The 16541-nt window shown below is 31.7% G+C and overlaps 1 protein-coding gene and 1 long non-coding RNA gene across 2 annotated transcripts in view; both read right to left on the minus strand.

Moving 5' to 3' along the window:
- Positions 1–16541, minus strand: part of LOC114345942 (ATP-binding cassette subfamily C member 4-like) — a 116395-nt gene that overhangs the window by 73314 nt on the left and 26540 nt on the right. Inside the window, exon 3 of the mRNA XM_050649859.1 lies at positions 14495–14719. Within this exon, the coding sequence (XP_050505816.1) occupies positions 14495–14719 (225 nt within the window). The remainder of the gene's footprint in view (positions 1–14494; positions 14720–16541) is intronic.
- Positions 11287–13132, minus strand: LOC126884079 (uncharacterized). The gene is made up of 3 exons (XR_007697836.1): positions 12890–13132; positions 12329–12467; positions 11287–11455 (listed from the first exon to the last, which is right to left on the minus strand). It is a non-coding gene; the product is annotated as an uncharacterized LOC126884079 (long non-coding RNA).

A 16541-nucleotide genomic window follows, 5' to 3' on the forward strand; every position in this document is an offset into this window, starting at 1 on the left:
AAAATATAGAAATGCTAATTATGGTATTTAATAGGACAGTAGAACGCCGACAACTACTAATTATTTGAGATTTTTAGGAACAAAGGTATTTAGAAAATAGGATGTAATGCAATGTTGTGGATACTTTTTAACCCTCCTTGGTCTTTCTAGGGTTAAAGAAGGAAGCTCCACCGATGTGTTATGTGTGTAATAGTGAACTAACATTGCAACATAAATAAGAAACTGCCCCCTCTACGTTCAAGAATGACAACAACACCAGTTACTAAATACAGTTAAAGATTGTTTAAGTGAAAATAATTCATCTAAGACTCTCAATTTTTTACGTATTATACAGGGTGCCTGCGTAACTTGGAACCATATGGGAAACTTTTTTAATATCAATTTTACGAAAAAAACTCATTCTTTATAAAGTGCTCTGCATAGGCTAAAACCTAAGATGCAATCATCAGATATCAAATTATGTCAACAGTATACGAGGTATGTCAAAAAATATGAATTTCGCTCAAGAGCAAACTACCTTTATATTTCCACATATCAAAAAATTTTATTACAAAAAGTTATTTGTAATTAAAAACCATATTCAAATAGGCAATAACAGCCTTCTACTTAAAAAAAAATTTTCTGAAATTTTCCTAAATTACCGATTCCGAACATCATTTTTATTTAGTAGACATGTAATAACTCTTTTATTAATAATTTTAGGACAAAAAGTTATTCTTCATAAAAATCTGTGCAATGTCTAAACCTCAAGATGCAACCATCAGTTATCCAAGTTTGTTAATTTTATACGAGGTGTGTCAAATAATATGAATTTAGAAAGAATTCTTTCTAAATTCTTTTTAAATTCATATTATTTGACACACCTCGTATAAAATTAACAAACTTGGATAACTGATGGTTTCATCTTGAGGTTTAGACCGTGCACAGATTTTTATGAAGAATAACTTTTTTCCTAAAATTATTAATAAAAGAGTTATTACATGTCTAATAAATAAAAATGATGTTCGGAATCGGTAATTTAGGAAAATTTCAGAATTTTTTTTTCAAGTGGAAGGCTATTATTGCATATTTGAATATGGTTTTTAATTAAAATTAACTTTTCATAATAAAATTTTTTGATATTTTGAAATATAAAGGTAGTTTGCTCTTGAGCGAAATTCATATTTTTTGACATACCTCGTATACTGTTGACAAAATTTGATATCTGATGATTGCATCTTAGGTTTTAGACTATACAGAGCACTTTATAAGGAATGAGTTTTTTTCGTAAAATTGATATTATAAAAATTTCCCTTATTATTCCAAGTTACGCAGACTCAAGTATTATAGGACTCATAAACCAAATTTAATATTAACACTGCTGTGAAATATCAATACTGTTCAATGCTAATAACCCTTTGTGGTTGAAGCAAATTGTAAATAAAAAAAAATAATTGATTATACCCTTGCGTATATTAGGTTTTATAGTTTAAAGTTATTTGTTGTAGTCGAGGAAATGAAGCTGAAAAAATGGCAAAACCTCGCAATTTTTTCGTCCAGCATCGATTTGTACAAAAAATTGGGATTAGGCTCATTACACCCTCTAGTTCATTTTCTATATTGAGCAGTTTTACGCTTTTGATTTTTTTAAGGGTGAAAGCTACCCCTAATTGTAAAAAATTATAAAATATCATTTAAAACTTTAATATTGTCAACGTTTAGTTCTTATTAGTTACATAATGAGTGTTTTATGCTTTAAGATATACTATCATAATATTTCAACCCTTAAAACCACCCTTGTTGGAGCTATATATAAAAAATTTAATTATCCTATAAGAATAATTTCGGCTTGCATCGATTTACATAAAAATTTGGGATTAGGATCATCTCACCCTGTACTTCATATTGTTATCATGCTTAAGGGCGTTGATAATTTTTAGGGGTGTATACTAACCCTTATTGTCAAAAATATATAAAAATATTGTAAACTTTAATATGGGTAAAATTTGGTTTTGATTGGTTAAATAATGAATGTTTTATACTTTAGGATATAATATCATAACATTTCAACCCTTAAAAACCACCGCTGATAACATTACACTTTTTATAAGTAGATATTTTAATAGGTCAATACGGAAAAACAAGTAGAATTAAAGAATTACAAAAACATTTATTAAAACAAAAATACAAATTTACAAATATGTACAAATTAATACAAATACAAATAGTTTTTTATACATCTTCCAGTATACGAACCGGTTATGTGGTATTTATTATACATACATTGAAAATTATCCATAATCGTCGGAGAGATAGAAGCGGATTTTATGCGTGATAAGTAATATGGAAAAACTATACGGGGATATGTTGAATTAGTTGTGTACATGACTTTCACCAACGGCCGGAAACCAGAGTGGTGGCCGAGGGTAGTTTTAAGGGGTCAAAGTCGCGGTTTTTATTATTTTTTTTGTGACGCTCATGACCGAGACAGTGCACCAAAATTTGGGAATAAGTGGGTCAAGACGTAACTAAGTAAAATCTCCAGGGGTGGCACGCTGCATGGCCGACAAAGGGGAGGAAGGGTAGGGGTGAATATAAAAAATATAAAGGGTTTTTTGCTACGTTAGTGATTGAGATAGTGGACCAAAATTTGGGAATAAGTAGACCATGACATTACTAATTAAAATCCCCAGAGCCGGAAACCACAGTGGGGGACGATGCTAGTTATAAGGGTCAAAGTCGCCGTTTTTATTATTTTTTTTGTGACGCTCATGATCGAGATAGTGCACCAAAATTTGGGAATAAGTAGGTCATGACGCAACTAAGTAAAATCTCCAGGGGTGCCACGCTGCGTGGCCGACAAAGGGGTGGGGCAGGGGTGAATACAAAAAATATAAGGGGTTTTTTGCGATGTTCGTGATTGAGAGAGTGCACCAAAATTTGGGAATAAGTAGACCATGACATAACAAAGTAAAATCCTCAGAGCCGGAAACCAGAGTTGGGAATGTGGGTAGTTTTAAGGGGTCAAAATCGCAGTGTGTATTATTTATTTTGTGACCCGGCACAACATTTGTTCCCCACGCAGCGTTCCGCCCCTGGAGATTTTACTCAGTAATGTTATGATCTACTTATTCCCAAATTTTGGTGCACTACCTCCTTCACGAACGGCAAAAAACCCCAATATATTTTTATACTCATCACTGCCTACCACCTCTTTGTACCCCAAGCAGCGTTCCGCCACTGGAGATTTTACTTAGTTACCTCATGACCTACTTACTCCCAAATTTTGGTGCACTATCTCCATCATGAGCGCCACAAAGAAATATTAAAAACCGCGATTTGACCCCTTATAACTACCCTCGTCCGCCACTCAAGTTTCCACCTCTGGGAATATTACTTAGTTATGTCATAGTCTACTTATTTCCAAATTTTGGTCCACTATCTCAATCACGAACGTCGCAAGAAACACCTTACATTTTTTTAAATTCACTCCTGTCCCACCCCTTTGTCGGCCACGCAGCGTTCCACTCCTGCAGATTTTACTTAGTTACGTCATGACCTACTTATTCCCAAATTTTGGTGCACTATGTGGATCATGAGCGTCACAAAAAAAAATAAAGACGGGACTTTGACCCCTTATTACTACCTTCCTCCACCACTCTGGTTTCCGGCTCTGGGGATTTTACTTATTTATGTCATGGTCTACTTATACCCAAATTGTTGTGCACTATCTCAATCACAAACGTCGCAAAAAACCCCTTATATTTTATATATTCACCCCTACCCCCACCCCTTTGTCGGCTACGCAGCGTTGCGCCCCTAGAGACTTTACTTAGGTACGTCATGACCTACTTATTCCCAAATTTTGGTGCACTGTCTCGATCATGAGCGTCACAAAAAAAAAATAAAAAAAACCGCGAATTTGACCCCTTATAACTACCCTCGGCCCAAACTCTGGTTTCCGGCCGTTGGTGAAAGACATATACACAACTAATTCAACATATCCCCGTATAGTTTTTCCATATTACTTATCACGCACAAAATCCGCTCCCAGCTCTTAGACTATAAGCGTACTATCCGAAATTTTAGAAAAAAAAAATTGTTTTATAAACATAGCTCCTTCATTTTTGGCGATAAAAAGTTTTTTCAAAAATTACTTTGTAGGATTTTTGACGAGTTATAAAACTGTGTAAACTAAATTCCGTAAGATCCCTTAGTCTTTAATTAGGGTGGGTTTAAAGGACTCGAATAAGGGGGTGTTTGCTCGTAAATAGATGATTTAAACAGCTAACAGCCGGTTTCCGAAAGGATGATCATCTCAAAAATTATGTAATCGATGGTTAATCGTTGATCAAATGCATTTTGAGTTTCAATAACACCAGTTAAACTGGAGTTCAATAACAGTCGATCATATGATTTAACCAACGATTAATCGTTAGTTAACAGCCGATCATAAGTGTTTTGAGTTTCCGAAACGCTGATTAACCAATTTCGCATGTCACACGGCGACCAAAAGGAACTGTCACCTAATTTGAGGTTATTGGTTGATTAAAGGGCTGTTAATGTTTATACATAGTTGTTTTTAGTTATTAAATAGAGTTCTTAGTTATTAAATAGAGTTTTTTAGTTATTATATAGGTTAAATAGTTATTAAATAAAGGGTATTTTAGCGTTTAATTAAAATTATTAGTTATTTAATTATAATTTTTGGTGGTCCGGTCCTGGTAAAGAGACAGTGAGGTCGATTTAAATCCGCTCCGCAAAAAAAACTTCAAATACGGAAGCTTTGCGAGCAGAAAAATCACCAAATTATTTGCAAAGTGTAAATAAGTGAGTTAAGAAATTTACAGTGTAAATTTAAAAAGAATATTGAAATAAAATAATTACAGTCATAGTCAAGTTTTTTGGCACTGATAAGAAGTCAAGGTCCTATGGGTGGACTAGCCGAAGCTGCTTTCAGCAGTGGTAATTACTAATAAATTGATTTAATTATAATTAAGGTACTTCGGTATCTATCTATCGAAAAATACAGAGTTGGCTTTCTGAACGAAAACAAGAAGATATTGAAGAATAAGAAGATATTGAAGAATAAGAAGATATCGAAGAATAAGAAGATATTGAAGATAAGAAGAAGACATTGTTGATAAATCTAATTTATTCAAGTGAACATTAATTGTTGATATAAATAAATAAATAAGATATTAAATGGTATTTAAATAGTTTTATAATTAAAGTAAAAAATTGAATAATATATAAATAATTTGTAATTAAAGTAAAAAATTTAATTAATTTGATTTAATCAAGTAGGTTTTAATTTGATTTAATATTTGTGTTTATAAATACATACCTACTTTAATAATTTGAATAGGAAGAAAGATGGCGGATGGTAATGATAGCATTAATGAGGACGGTAAAAGAAAAAGCAAAGAGGAGCCAGATATATTTAGCAGGAGTAGAAAAGTGAACCGAACACCAGACAGGTCGAAACCATCAACGAATGAAACCAGCAGCCAGAACGAAATGATGGAACTAATGAGACAATTAGCAAGCGATAACAAAAAGAAAAACAAGGACCTGGAAGATATAAAAAATACAATGGGTAATATGATTGAGGAACTAAAAGAAATTAGGAAGGAAAATAATGAATACAAATTGCAAATGAAAGAAATAATAAGAGAAAATGAAAATCTAAAGAAAGAAATGGCTACGATGAAACAAAAAATAGATAAAATAGAAATAACCTTGGAAGCATGTCAGAAAGAAAAGAAGAAAAATAACCTAATAATGAGAGGCTTACCACTAGACACAATAGGAACAGAGCAAATAGAGAACTTCATAGAAGCAAAAATGGGAGTAAAATCAGAAATAAATAGGGTACAAAAGATAAATGAAACAATGTGTGTTATAGAATGTAAAAAATTCGAAGACAAAATGAAAATACTGAAAGCCAAGGGTAAACTAATGAGCTATAAACAACATAGAGTATATATAGAATGTGACCTAACATTAAAAGAGATAGAAATACAAAGAAACCTTAGGAAGATAGCAGCAGAGGAAAAGACTAATGGGAAAAGGACAAAAATTGGATGTGGATTCATAATTATTGAAGGCATTAAGTGGAAATGGAACCAAAAAACAAGCCGGATAGAAAAAGTAACATACAATACAGAACCAACTTGTTCAAAAAACTAGCTGTAGAAAACACAATGATGGACCGAGAAACAAAACAGGCAAAGAACAGGGACATGACCAGATTTAAAGATAATAACACAAACGTAAGGAAAAACAAATTGAAGTACAACTTAAACATAGAAAAGAACAGAACAATTTTGAAAATGGCATCATGGAATGTAAGAGGTATAAATGGGAAAGAAATAGAACTGGGGGAAGAAATTAGAGATAAGAACATTGAAATAGTAGCTATAACAGAGACAAAGAAAAAAGGAAGAGGATCAATAATATTAGAAAACGGAATGTTACTAATATACAGTGGAGTGGAAGAAACGAAGAGAGCTCAGGCAGGAGTAGCGTGCCTGATTAAGAAGGATAGTATCAACAAAGTAAAAAATTGGATATATTACAACGAACGTATACTAAGAGTAGACATATATATGGATACAGAGGAAACCAATACAAACCTAATCATATGCTATGGACCAGATGAAGACGCAACAAAAAACGAAAAGAATGAGTTCTGGGACAAATTACAAGAAGTGATAAATGATTGTACAGAGAAAATGGTGATCACAGGAGACATGAACAGTAGAGTGGGGAAAGAAGCAGAAAAATGGAACAATGTCATCGGACCGTATGGGGAGGAAAAAATAAACAAAAATGGAAAATTACTACTTGAATTCTGTCTAGACAATAACCTGGTGATTATGAACACACACTTCCAACATAAAAGGATACACAAGATCACAAGAGAAGTCAAATCAAGAGACGAACAATCAATTATAGACTATACTATAGTGCAAAAAACAGAGAAGAACTGGATAAGAGACGTAAGGGTGAAAAGGAGTTATGAAATTGGTAGTGACCACTATCTACTAGAAACCACATTCAAAAGCAAAAGAAAAGAAATAAAAAGAAATGAGAACATAAACAGAGAACACAAAGAAATAATAAAAATTTATAAACTAAGGGAAGAAACAACGAAAATAAGATACACAGAAGGGCTAGAGAAAGAAATAGACAATGAACATATAATAACAGAAACAATAGAAGAAGAATGGGGAAAATTTAAAAATGCGATGATAAAAACAGCTAAATCAATATGTGGAACCACAAGAAATAACAACAGAGGGAAACGAACGTCTTGGTGGAACAATGAAGTGAAAAGAGAAATAAAAGAAAAGAAGAAATTATGGAAAGAATACATACAAGACAAAACACAACAAAAATATGAAAATTATAAGAGAAAAAGAACAAAAGTTAAAGAGATAGTTAGGAAAGAGAAAAAGAAAAGTTGGGAAAAATTCGGAGAAAAATGGAAGAAAACAGCACAGAAAACGTAAAATTATTTTATAGAACACTGAAAAACCTAAGAAGCAACAAAGAAACGAAACTGAAACAAATAATGAACAAGGAAGGAATAATAATAAATGACGATAAAACAATAATGGAAAGATGGAGGGAACATTTCCAGCTGTTACTGAATGGAAATCAAGTGAACACAATGGAGAAGGAAAGCCACATAAAGAGAGTATCCATAAGAAACACGGAAAATCCAGAAACTATAGAAAAAGAAGAACTAGAAGAAGCAATAAGAAAGATAAAGATTGGAAAAGCACCAGGAAGCGATGAAGTAGCACCAGAAATGATGAAATATATAGGAATAAAAGCAAAAGAAAAATTGTTATACATATATAACCTAATATGGAAGAGAAAAGTAATACCCAGAGAATGGACAAATGCAGTAATTATACCTATATACAAAAAAGGAAACACAAGAGACTGTAAGAACTATAGAGGTATATCACTACTATGTGTAGCAGCAAAAGTATACGAAACCATAATAGAAAGGAAAATCAGAAAAGAAATAGAACATAAATTAGAGGACGTACAAAGTGGATTCAGGAAAGGACACAACACACAAGACCATATATTTACCATGCAACAAGTAATAGAAAAAGCATTAAAGAAAAATAGAGAAATATACCTGAGCTTTATAGACATGGAAAAAGCCTTCGACTCAGTCAAAAGAAAAGATATATGGGAAAGCCTAAAGAAGAAGGAAGTAAGCGAAGAACTGATAGAAGCAACAAAGAGTATATACATGAAAACAACAAATACAGTAAGAATGTTAAATATACAGTCAGAACCATTTGAAACAACTCAAGGAGTTAGACAAGGGGGAAGTCTCAGCCCAGTGCTATTCATAAATGTAATAGATGAGATAGTGAAAGAATGTAAGAAAACTTTCAAGAAATACTGCATCGGTTGGAACAGAATGCAAATGATAAACGCTGAGATGTGTATATTTGCAGACGACATAGTATTAATTGCGGAAACAGCAGAAAAACTGAAATACAACTTAGAGAAATGGAACCTAGAAGCAAGCAAATACAACTTAAACGTAAACAAAGAGAAGACTCAGATAATGAAAATATCAAGGAAACAAGGGACGGAAGATCAAATAGAAATAATGATAGACCAACATCAATTAATACAGACAAATTCATACAAATACTTAGGAACAGTAATCAACAACAAAGGAGACATAGAGGACGATATTAACAACAGAATGGAAAACACAGGAAAACTATTCCAAGCACTAAATAGAGGATTCCTTAATAACAAAGAAATATCAACAAAGACCAAGATGACAATATACAAAACAATATATAGACCTACGGTGACATATGGAGCAGAAAATTGGATATTAAACAAAAGACACCAGAGCAGAATACAGGCAGCAGAGATGAAATACCTAAGAAGAACGATAGGAGTAAAAAGAACAGATAGAATCAGAAATGAAGAAATAAGAGAAAGACTCAAAATCAAGCCGATACTCGACTCAATCAAGAAGAAAAAATTGGCATGGTTCGGACATCTAACCCGGATGGACAATGATAGACAAGTGAAAAGAGTGTGGGAAGCCAAACCAATAGGTAAGAATAGAAGAGGAAGGCCCATCAAAGAATGGAACAGTGACATTTCGCAGATACTGCAGAGTAAGGGTAAGACTTGGCAGGAAGCAACACAGATGGCATCCAATAGGAAGGAATGGAGAAAGTTCGTTAAGAGCTAGGACAATCCAGAAGATTGTAAAATATTGTAATTTATTGAATTGTAATTTAATGAATTGTATTATAAATGGCCCTACACCGAAAGGTACTAATGGGTCTACTGATTAAGTAAGTAAGTAAAGTAATTATAATTTTTAAAAATAAATATATAGTGTAATTATACAGTGAGCAGGTAAAGGTTACAATAAATTCATTTTTTCATGAATGGGCAATTTTGGAAATAAATCCCGAAACAGGTCAATTTTTATTTTTAAATTACGACTTTTTGGCATTATGTCATACTAGTGACGTCACCCATCTGGGCGTGATGACGCCATCCATGATTTTTTTAAACGAGAATAGGGGCCTTGTGATAGCTCATTTGAAAGGTAATTCAATACTCTATTCAGTAATATAAACAATAACATAATTATTTATAGAGGCTGTCCAAAAAAAAAATTTTAATTAAATTTATTAACATAAAAAGAAGAATGTGTGTAATTTATTTAATTCACAATACATTTTACTGCTATCAGAATACAGGAAAAAATGTTTATTTGACAAATAAATATTGTTTTTTGCTTAAATTCAATATTAAAGCAGCCACCCACCTGCCTCTTGACACTTTGAACATTTAATTTAAGCGAAAAGCAATGAATATTTTTCAAATAAACATTTCTTTCTGTTTTCTAAGAGCAGTAAAGTGTATTTTGAATTAAATAAATGACATATATTCTTCTTTTTATGTCAATAAATTTAATAAAAAAAAATTTTTTTTGGGCAGCCTGTATAAGTAATTATGTTAATGTTTATATTACTGATTAGAAAATTCAATTATGTACCTTTCAAATGAGCTACCACACAACCTCCATTCTAATTTAAAAAAATCATCGATGACATAATCACGCCCAGATGGGTGACGTCACTAGTATAATGATAATGCCGATTTTTTCTCAAAATCGTCCATTCTCGAGAAAATGAATTTATTCCAACCTTTACGTGCTCACTGTATATTGGGCTGCACACACATGTAGATGGTGCTACAGGGGAGCATTAGTTTAGCTCTACTTCAACATATTGTGTTAGTGTGAAAATAAAAAAATATTGTTTAATTTTAAATATTTAATTTAGAATTACATACTTACCTTTTGTTAAATAATTAAATAAAATAAGGACTCACTACATGGCAAGTAAGCAGATGCACCATCTGCAACTGTTGTATAAAAATTTGATTTGGTTGCCAATTAAATCCAACTTTGGGATATGTAATATGATATCTGCTTGATTATCACATACAATAGAATAGATGACATGAAGAACGTGATAAAGAAGAACGGACAGATAAGGTTGGTCTTAAAATCATCACTAATAAGATAGTAGAGATGAGAATAGGAATAAAGTGAGCATGGTAAACTATACATCAATCAAGAAGAAATAAAACAGGTTAAAGAATTCTGCTAGCTTGATAGTATAATAGTGCAAAAGGTGGAGTCCAGGCAAACATTAAACATAGAATAGGAAAAAGAATAACAGACAACAGGCATTTGAAATCCTCTCATATCATATTATCTCAACATAAATTAGCCAAAACACATTTAATATCATCAAATCAATACTACTATATGGGAATATGGGAGTGAGACATGAACAATATCAGAAGGAAATGCAAGGAAAAGTTTTTGTAAATAGATTCTCACAAAATATTCTGAAGATGTATTGGCCCAACACCATAACAAATGAAGAATTGTGGAATGCATTAAGACAAAGAAGCAGAGGACGAAGCTAGTAGGTAATAACTCATTCTAACAGGTGGGTAAATAAACTTTGAAAAACACATTTTTTTATTAATTTTATTATTTAAAGAAATTACAATTTTTATTTAAAATTACTTTATTAGGTACATACCTAACCACTATTACCTAATAATTTGAGTTCGAATTTTTTTATTTGAAGCTCTACTTCTAAAATTTCTTTTTTTCTTGTTGAAAAATACTATCTTACTTATTTTTTCTAGTCTTGCTGTTTCAATTTTTTTTTGTAAAAGATATGTTTAAGGGTTTCGCTCCCTACATCTTTTAATTTTTTATTTTTTGAACGAGCCTGAGACATCTTGGCTGTCTTCTTGGGCAGGACAGCAGTTGTTGTCGGTGTACTGAGCAGCACAGTGGAAGTAGAGGGTACATTGGATGTCTGCTATGTGTCTTCTAATTGTAGGTAATCTACTTCCACTTGACTATCTTGTGCAACTATAAAAATAAAAAAAATTCAATTGTTTTAGATGTACCAGATAGTATTTTATTTATAAAAAAAATCTTTCTCGAATTAGGTAGGTAGTTACTTTTATTTATCTACTTTAGCTATCTTAATAGCTAAGTTAATAATCTACCTTAATTTAGAATTGGAATAAATAATTAATTCATATTAATATTATTTATAGATATTAATTCTCATATTTTGAGTTTGCTTAAATTTGGTTTACAAAAGATCTTTTTTTTGTTTAATGATGTCTATAGATAGGCACAAGGTCTGGCTATGGGTAACCGCTTATCACCCTTGTTATCAGATTTATTATTGATCAACATAGAAATAAATAATATCTTTAACAATCAAACTTTAAACAATAATACCTTTCAAAAAATCTTAAATTGGCTTAGAACTGTAGGATACAATATCTATTTTAAATGGAAATCTTTCAGATGCCAAAAACATTCTAGATTCACTCAAAAACTTACATCCTTATGTACGTACTTTAGAAACAATGGATAAACTTAAATTTATCTTTAGAAAACCTACTAGACCGACTATACCATACCTTCCTCTTCTAATCATCCTTTATAACAGAAGGTAGCTTCTTTCTATTGCTACATCCATAGAATACATAAACCTAGCATTATCAGATAATAGTTTTAAATAGTTAAACTAATGGTCACTCTACTACATTTGTGGATAACGTGCTGAACAAAAAAACGTTCTAATTCAGAAGTTTTGTACAGATCAAGACCATATACAGGTTATTGTTCAGATAATATTGGAAATATTGATCAGGCTTTATATATATACTTAAATAAATTTAAAATTAGTTACCTTTATTTAAATAAATTAATAAAATAAGGACTCACCAGATGTGAAGAAACCAGATGCACTGTCACATCTGTTGGGTAAAGGTTGGATTTGATTGCCAATCAAACCCAACATTTGTGTCCCTACATCTGTGAGACGAGGCCTAAATGTGCCACCACCTGTTGCAAGTATGTCTTTCTGAAAACAATTCATTAGTTCATTACTGATTAAGAAATGAATGGGTTAAAATCAAAGTGGTGTAAGTCATATTCTTGAAACGATGTAAGCCCTATTTTATAATCTTGATATTATATACATAGACCTCTTCAGAGAAAAAGTGGTGTGTAAGTTTTTACTGTAAATACTTACACCACTTTTCCTGATGAAAAAATGTCTATTTATCAAAGTTATAAAGCAACACTTCCATCATTTCACAAATATGACTTGCACCTCTTTGTCGTTAACACCCTCAAATACTAAACTTCTATTGTCTCAACACTAGGTTAGTTCCCATCATGAAATTAGTTTCATTGGATTATATTTTTATAAAAATATTCCACTCAGAAATAGTGTAATTCGACTGACCTGGTGTTAAGGGCTTTAAATTTAAGTATACCTACTTTGTCCACAGTTTGGTCTCTCTTCAACTGGTCCAAAACCTTCTGCTCATTATATTTTTGAATCTGCAATGTAATTAATCCATATAGCTCTAAATCAACCGAAAGTTTTATACACTTAACATTTTTCTCTGCTACTTTTTGGCGAGTGACCCTTTTTAAGTATATATAAAATATGCAGTGTTCAGCTGCTTGGGAGTTCTGGGAAATTCAGCGCTATTTTTTCCCAGGTTTCATTGTTTTGGTTGGTGGACATACCATTGGTATTTACTATGGATTGAAATTTTTTGGTTATAAAATGAAATTTTGAAGGATGACAGCCGATTGTGACAGTATCGATACCAATCGTATGTCAGATAATCGATTTTCTACGATCATATAATTTTAAGATGATCGACGTTTGAGAAACTGGTGACTGGTTAACAGTTGATCAAATCTAACAGCTCGATTAGATGATCGAAGATTTGAATAACGTTTCGGAAACCGGCTGTATATCTCGCTAACTGTTCACCAAAATGAAAATCTATGCAAAAGAAAATTTTAGTTATTAAAAAAGCTACAATTTAGTAATCCATCATTTTTTAGTGTATCTCCAGTATTTTCGGAGATATTTTGAACTAAAAGGTGAAAAATGGGAAATTCCCAAAAATTTATTTTTCTTTAAACTCCAATTTTTCTAAAGCTAGACCTTTTAAATAGGTCAACCTTCTTGGGTGTATTGATAATATAAATATAAAAGGAATTACAGAAAGGTGAAGACCATTTTTTTGAAAATAAGTCGCTTAATTTTCAGGCTAGAAATTTTATTATTATTTTTTGAAAGGCCTATCTGCATACTTAAAAAAAGATTATTTAGGTTTTTCTCGAAAAATGCAAAGTTTTTCCGTTATTTTACTTTGAATATTTTAAATTATGCATTTGATGAAAAAGCTAACTTTTAACATGCCGTATCTCAAATTGTATTGGTCTTAAAGATATTGCAGAAAAAGAATTTGGTTTGTGTTACTAAAAGATACAATTTTGATACCTACAGTTTTTTTGATTAAATGCATATTTTTGGAGGTATTCTCAAAAAACCCTCTAAAAAAGTCGATTTTTTCATCGAAAAACTGTTACTTTGAAGCGCGACTAACTTGAAAAATATTAGTTTTACGAAGAAAACGTAAAAAACATTTTTTTCTTAGAAATACTTTTTACATCGACTTACATGGCTAAAATGTAATAAAAAATTCCCGCCCCCGAGATGGGGTGGCAACCATCCCCAAGGTTTTAGCGTACAGCGGTATGATATAGAAAATGATCCTTAGACTATTCCCTACCTTCTGTAAATATTTCAAGTAAATCCATGCTGGACGAAAAAATTGCGAGCCAAAATGCTTCATTTCCTCGACTATTAATGTTTTAAAAGTTTTTAATTGAAATAAGGAAATATAAATATTTCGGAAATCAAACTTATTTAATTGAATCAAGAGAAATCCTTAAAAGATTGGCTGAGTATAATTCATATTTGAAAAGCATAAATAAAAATCAAGTTTACAGTTATTTGCGGAGTTGTGGAAATTTTTTAATTAAACTAAAAAATCTAAAAATATTTAGAATAAAACTTACTTAATGGAATCAAGAGAAATCCGTAAAAGACCGGCCGCGACTAGTTCATATTTGAAAAGTTTAAATAGCGCCCTTAACAAAGAAGGATTTGTCTTTTTTAATTCTTTTTCCCATAAAGCTTCTAGTTTATCAGACAAATATTTGGATTTGTGTGGTTTTATTACACCCATATCATCTTCACCGATTTCTTTCTTGAGACCTGCAGCTATAAATGTTGGAAACCAACTGAAAATATAAAAAATACGTAAATAAATATTATTACCAACAATTTGTGTACTACATATATGCATGGTGTTGACAAACGTTCTTCACAAAAAAAACTATTATACGGATCAAAATAAACATAGAGGGTTGCGTTTCATTCAACTCGAGTCTTTTACCATTCTCTGACATGTGTTTCTAACTCTACCCGTTATCAGAGAGGCTCGTAAGAAGACTGAACTGAATCAAACTGAATCAACGCATGCCTTTAGCGACCTCTAAGGAGGAAAGATGAAGTGAGTTTCGATAAAGATTAAAGTAAACTGTAAACCCAGGCCTAATCAAATCACCGGGCGATGATAGGGATCTCTTCAACCAATGCATCAATAGTTTACCTATCTAAACTGCTATCATTTTTGACTTTGTACCGAGTTAAAACGAGAAACAAAATAAACGTAGACGGTTGCATTTATGTAAAGTTAATAATAAACGAGATTTAAATCAATAACTATGCTTCCCCCTTCTCTTATTTTACCTCTCAACTCGGAAAATATCGACTGTTCAAAAAATTGTAGGAATTTTTGTTGAACAGTTGACAATGGCGAAACAATGGTTATCTTTTAAAACCAAGATGGCGGCTAACGTAATAGCAGATTTCTGTTGCGATTTTACACTACTGTTGACCTCCACTAAACGTTAAAATTATAATATTTGGGGCAGCTCAAACCGAGATTCAATTCAATAAATATACTCTCATCCCTCTCAATTATTTACCCCTTAACTCGGAAAATATGTACCGCACGAAGAAAATTGTTAAAAAGAAATTATAGGAAATCGCATTCGGAACAATTTCAGATTTATTTTCAGATTCCAGACACGTTCAGATTTCAGAACGGTACTATTTATCTCCTTTAAAGGTTAGAATAATAAAAATTCGAACCATGCAATATCAAATGATTCCCGACTGGACTAATATGGTACTGAAAAAAAAAAGAAGGGAGTTCGCTAAAAATTTCTAAAATTAAAGGGAAGTAAAATAGTTATTTATCTACTCTATGTCATATTATGTATCAGTTTTTAGTTTGTGAAAACTGTCATTATACATAGCAGTGCGTGAAGGGTTTAAAGTGTGCGTGAAGTAACAATGTACTTTAAATGGGACTTACTTTTTCGCACACTTCCAATGGGTTTTTTTGGCACACTTTCATATAATCAAATATACTTAACTTTCGCGTTGTTATGGTGATGACAATATGAGCAATGACTTACAACAAAATTTTTGACAGTTTTGTGGTTTGAAAGTAGTTAGAATTTTTAAAAGTTCTAAAAAGTGTAGAATAGAAATCAATTCCAGTGACGAAGAGTTACAGTTTTTTTTTATTTTTTTATCGAAGAGTGTTATGAAACAGTTCGTGAAGTATGCTTTTTGCGAACGCACGCGATGTTAAGAGCACAAGCGACAACGGAGCGAGTGCTATACATCTCGTAAGTTCGCAAAAAGTACTTCACACACAGTTTCATACAATATTTTATCTACGATAAACAAATAAAAAAACTGTAACTCTTCGTCACTGGAATTCATTTCTATTCTACAATATTTAGAACTTTGACATTTGAAAATTATAATTTCTTTTAAACCACAAAACTGTCAAAATTTTTCTTGTAATTTATTGCTCATTAATATCATCACCATGACAACGCGAATTACGATTATATGAAAGTGTGTCAAAAACAGTGCGAAAAAGTAAATCCCATTTAAAATACATTGTTACTTCACGCACACTTTAAACCCTTTACGCACTGCTATCTATAATAACAGTTTTCACAAACTAAAAACTTATACATA

Source organism: Diabrotica virgifera, chromosome 4 (assembly GCF_917563875.1).
Source record: "Diabrotica virgifera virgifera chromosome 4, PGI_DIABVI_V3a".
Lineage (NCBI taxonomy): Eukaryota > Metazoa > Arthropoda > Insecta > Coleoptera > Chrysomelidae > Diabrotica > Diabrotica virgifera.